The sequence below is a fragment of the Pygoscelis adeliae genome, unplaced genomic scaffold (assembly GCF_000699105.1).
Source record: "Pygoscelis adeliae isolate BGI_AS28 unplaced genomic scaffold, ASM69910v1 Scaffold129, whole genome shotgun sequence".
Taxonomy (NCBI): Eukaryota; Metazoa; Chordata; class Aves; order Sphenisciformes; family Spheniscidae; genus Pygoscelis; species Pygoscelis adeliae.
The window spans coordinates 562,804-567,725 of record NW_008825431.1 but is presented as its reverse complement, the minus strand read 5'-3'; the positions used below and the strand labels follow the sequence as shown (position 1 = coordinate 567,725).

Sequence of the window (4,922 nt, the reverse complement as noted above, 5' to 3'; positions counted from 1 at the left end):
GCCCGGAACGGGGAGGGGAGCGGAGCAATACCCTGTCCCACGTCTCTGTGTTGCAGGTGCCGAAGCGAAGCCGCGGCACGGCTCCTCCCCAGGCCCTGCGGCACCGGTTTGGGCATCCTGGTCCTCTGCGGGATGGCCCCGGCGTCCCGGTGGGTCTCGGGTGCTGCCCACAGGAGCCGTGCGTGGAGAGGTGGCGGGGGAAGGTTGGCTCTAGTTCTGTATATAGACATTATTTAAAGATGGCTAATGCAAATCCTCCCGAGGATTTATTCCCTGCCATCGAGTTGCATATAGGACAGAGGCTATTTTAACGTTACACCGTTTTAAATTATTGGAATGTTTTCAAGTGATTAGTGCAACTGACAGCGGAAGAAATAGGAAAATAAAAATAATTAAAAAACAGCTGTTTACTTGAGGGTTAGAAGCGGTACGAGTCCGCGATAACAAATGCGTTTTCCACGTGGCTGTTGCTGTACCTACCGTCTGCAAGTTTTTTTTGGCCACGGGGGGGGTGGGTGTACATTTTAAATGGGCGTTAGCGACCGTCGCCCGAGGGGCGGCGAGCCTGCCGCACAGTCCGCTCTACACTACATTTCAAGTTGCCCCTCTTGCCTCTTGGTACCATTTCACTGCTGGGACTCGAGCGCGTTCCAGCCCCTGGGAGCCTTGTAAATAGCCAGGTGACAGGAGGGGCGAAGAAAAAGCTTTTATTTATGGTAGCTCAGACAAACACGCGCTGGGAAGAAAATGCCGCATTAAAGACCTCTGTAAGATACCCTGCCCGTGGATGTGGAGGACAGGGGGGGGTCTTGTTTTTTTTTAATTTTAATAAAAGGATGCAACAAGACGTTACATATAGGATGAGTTTGTGCAGTTTGATTAATAAAACCTAAAAACTGAGTTTCACAGCCCGCTGCTCTCCGGAGAGGGGTTTCCTGCTCAGCACCCAGCCTCTCCCGGCAGCAGACGGCAGCTTTCCCAGCTCACGCGTAGATCAGAAATCAGCTTTGTTCTGCATCGCCCCCAGCTTGGAAGCCCAGGCAGGAAGGAAAGAGCGAGCAAGACCGTTTGGCTCCAGCCGGGGTGGGCTCGTGGAGACTCGGGGCTGCAGGATCAACACCCTCCCTCCTTCCCCGCAGGAGAGGCGTACCGAGAGCCAGAGGGAGAACCAGGTCACAGCAGAGAGGGGTAACAGAAGCGTTTAGGGGAAGGAGCTCATTTTCCACGTGCGTTAGGTCTGCCTTGCCTCCAAAAAGGCTCAGCCTGGTGACGCCGAGCACCCGAAGCAGCTGAAGCGAGGAAGCACAAAGCAAGGGAGAACTTCCCCAGCCACCGCTACGTGCCTTGCTCCGGCAGTACAGGCACCGGGCTCCCGGCGGCTTAAAATGGAAAGGTGCTTCCTGGAACCGGCCCCCCGGGGAGAGGAAGTGCCAAAAGCCCCAGACCCCGGGGAGGGAGGAAGGAAAGGGGCAGCCGCAGCCAGGTTTAGCGCAGCGCCGCTTCGTGAACGAGATGTGGTCAAAGACCCAGTTCCTCTTCCTCAGCAGCACGAGCGTGGCACAGCTACGGCTGAAGAGAAGGATGAAGCCTTTAGGAGCAAGCCTACCTGGCCGAGCACGGCAGCCGAGAGCAGGAGATAAGCCGTCCCAAGGCGTTTTCTCATTTTTCCTGGCGCTTGGCATCGTCGTCTCCTCGCTGTCCACCTGCCGCCCAACAGCAGGATGGCTGCAGGATCCGAGCCAGGGGATGGGATCAGTAAGGCTCACTCCGAAGAGGAGCCTCTCTTACTCAGAGAGAGGTCAGCGCCCTGCAGAGGAGCCGTAAGGGCCAGAATTATTTACTGCTGCTCCAAGCAAGTGCCATTTCTGGATGTAGGCGCTAGGGGGTGGCTGCAGGGAGGGAGCAGGCTCGCGCCTACCGGCAGCTTGAGACGGGAGTGACAGGCCTTGTGCTGCTGCATCTTCTCCCCTGCCAAAAGCAGCCCCGAGAGCAGCCGGAGCAGCAGGGGCTGGGGAAGCCAAACCAAGGATGCCTGAGCCTGTTTTCTAGTAGGAAATGCTCTGTACCACTCACGTGTCGACCCTGGCGGGCAGAGATCCAAGGGATCTCGGAAAGGAGAGGCTGCTCGTACAACTGAAGTGAATCAGACCAGAGCACAGGACTGGTTTCCAGAATTTGGCTTTACTTCGCAGTACAGAAATCATTTGGAGCCTTCAGGAGACACGAGAAGCACAGGCTCTGTCATATCGATACCGCAGTGCCGTTTGGTCCATCCGAGAAGCCACCAGGGTACAGAAAATACTTCCACATCTTGCCTGCTCTGTAATTTGTTCTCTCAATTTTATTAAGATTAAAACACAAAGGAGCCTTAGGCACAGCTGTGTCCCAACCAATGTAAACAGTTTTAGAAGCTTAAGTGGAGGTTAAGTTCTGTGCCCAGAACTAAGCCAACATTTGCTGCTACAATAGATGTGGGCTTTGTCCATAATACAACTTGCCACAGAGTTAGATTGATGGGAAGAGACTTTAGGGATGCTGTCCACAATAATGGAGTGCTCAGTTTCTATTTTCCTTGATATCAGGTTCGAGTGACAACCGTCACATCTACTAGCTCACCAAAAGCACATAATTGTGAAGGATGTTTACAAATGATTAAAAATACAAGGTAAGACACAGCTGTCAATGAGTTATTTCAAATCTGCACCAACGTCTACGTCTGCAAAAAAAAAAAGGTTCAGTCTGCCTCTCGCTTACGAGGTTAGTCATTAAATCAGTCAGTAATTTGCCAGATTCTGGACAGCAGCCCTACTAGAATGAAATAATTAACACATGATATCCAAAAGGGGAACATTACCAGTGCAGTACTCTTCAATCTCTCAGAGATGGGATTACAAAAGCAGGCCTTACAATATTGAATTTCATACAGTGTTCATTAAGTTCCTTATATATTCATATTAGCCGATTTAAATTTCTCCTAATTAGAGATTCTCATTACTGCTGCTCCTCCTCCCCATAGATATCATTTTTCTTGCGTTTCATCTCTTCGAAGTCAAACTCTGATCCCATCATCCTCTTATAAATATCTTTGATGTCATCGCACGTCGTCTCAAAGTGAGTGGTGGCGTCATAGGTGCGAGAAATGAAGATCTGGAAAGAGAAGCAGCAGTTTAGCGTCGAGCCCCTCTCCTCGCCCCCTCAAACACGAGCTTGGCGCTTACTGACCTGGCTTTCGGTTCCCAAGTCGGTCGGCGCGAACAGGTCACTGATGCTAACGAACCTGGAAGGAGGGAAAGAACAAAAGAGCTTCAGAATGCTCTAAAAAGCATCGCTGAGCACCAGTACGGGTGCAAGAACGGCCGAGTGGAAGGGCATCGCTCTGCCCGGCGCGGAAGCAGTCAAGGTGCAGAGGAAATGCAGTTTTGACACCTCCGTGCAGCCAGACGGCCCTCGGATCCCCTCTGCCCTCACGCCTCAGGCCCGAGCGCTCGCAGCGGAGAGCGGCGAGGCGGGAAGGGGGAGAGGGGGCTCGTCGAGGGCTTACTTCTGCTCAATGGGCTCCAAGAGGTCCAAGGCTGGCTTGATTTCCTTCTCTGGGTCCGCGGTTTCCACAGTAGTGCTGGCAATGGCGATGTACTTCCCCTGCGCTGCCACGTTGTGTGCAGAGGAGATCATGCAGACGTAGATATCTGGGGAAGGACATCACAGCGGCAGGTCAGAATGCGCCAGGCAAGCCAACAGCCCGGGTCAGGCCTGCCTCATCCCAAAAGCCTCCTCTTAACTTGCGCACTCCTGCGCCTCTTCCTGCTCCCATGACACTTCGTACCTCCCCGTCTCGTTTAAGGCCACGCTTGAATGAGTTCCCTCCTTGCCCTGCAGTCCTACACGCTTTCAAGTCTCTTGGCTGAGGGGCCTGGACACCAGCAGCCCTGCGAGATCTCCGAAATCCAGTTTCCTGTGGCTATGACGGCTCCTGAAAGCCAGCGGGGGTTCCCCAGCAGCCAGCCCATCCCTCGGTTCGAGGCCGAGGAAGCATTTCCCCTCCTGCACGCTCAGCCCTCGCCCCCCTCCCAGAGCACCCCCGTGCTCCTCACCCACTTAGAATCATAGAATCATTAAGGTTGGAAGAGACCTCCAAGATCATCGAGTCCAACCGTCAACCCAACACCCCCATGCCCACTAAACCACGTCCCTCAGCGCCTCATCTACCCGTCTTTTAAATACCTCCAGGGATGGTGACTCCACCACTCCCCTGGGCAGCCTGGTCCAATGTTTAACCACTCTTTCAGTAAAGACATTTTTCCTCACATCCAATCTAAACCTCCCCTGGCCCAACTTGAGGCCGTTTCCTCTCGTCCTTTCGCCAGTTGGCGTCCTTTTCGCCAGAAGTTTCGCCCCAACTTCTCCCAGGTTGGGGCACTCCCTTCGGCGGGTTCCTCGCACGGCTTTCTGACCACAGGCACCTTCTCCCACCTCCCCCACCGCTGCTCTGAACCAAAGCGCAGCCTCGCCGGGGCCTAAAGGATTGCTGGAGAAGGACATGAAGTCTGCCGCAGGAGCGGTGGCAAGTGCATTTTCCTGTTTGATTCACATCTCACCGGACCGTGGGAGCGCGTGTCCGGCGCGAGACCCGTTTAACGACCGCTCCGCCTCAACCCGAGCGCGACAAGACCTGCGCCGCGCCCCGGCAGTCCACGCACCTGATTTTCGGTTGACCTGATTCTGTGGAATGATGATCTGGCAGGAGTTGGCATCGTTCGTGTTCTTGATCGGGTGGCTCAAGATACAGATTACCCGAATCACTTGGCCGACCTTCGTTACGCGGTCCGAGACGTAGCTGGGGTCGCAGATGAGCTGTTGGCAGCGGGCGCCCTGCCGAGAGGCAGACGGACACTGAGTGACCACCGCGCGGAGGTGTGTACGCA

The 4,922-nt window shown here is 54.4% G+C and overlaps 2 protein-coding genes across 2 annotated transcripts in view; one reads left to right on the top strand and one right to left on the bottom strand.

Moving 5' to 3' along the window:
• Positions 1–463, top strand: part of FAM208B (family with sequence similarity 208, member B) — a 43,833-nt gene extending 43,370 nt beyond the window's left edge. Inside the window, exon 24 of the mRNA XM_009331022.1 lies at positions 57–463. Coding sequence (XP_009329297.1) covers positions 57–237 — 181 coding nt within the window. The 3' untranslated portion in view covers positions 238–463. The remainder of the gene's footprint in view (positions 1–56) is intronic.
• A 1,699-nt stretch (positions 464–2,162) lies between these two features.
• Positions 2,163–4,922, bottom strand: part of GDI2 (GDP dissociation inhibitor 2) — a 9,562-nt gene continuing 6,802 nt past the window's right edge. The window contains exons 7-10 of the mRNA XM_009331009.1: positions 4,698–4,869; positions 3,542–3,686; positions 3,223–3,277; positions 2,163–3,147 (exon numbers count right to left, since the gene is read on the bottom strand). Of these exons, the coding sequence (XP_009329284.1) occupies positions 2,992–3,147; positions 3,223–3,277; positions 3,542–3,686; positions 4,698–4,869 (528 nt within the window). The 3' untranslated portion in view covers positions 2,163–2,991. The remainder of the gene's footprint in view (positions 3,148–3,222; positions 3,278–3,541; positions 3,687–4,697; positions 4,870–4,922) is intronic.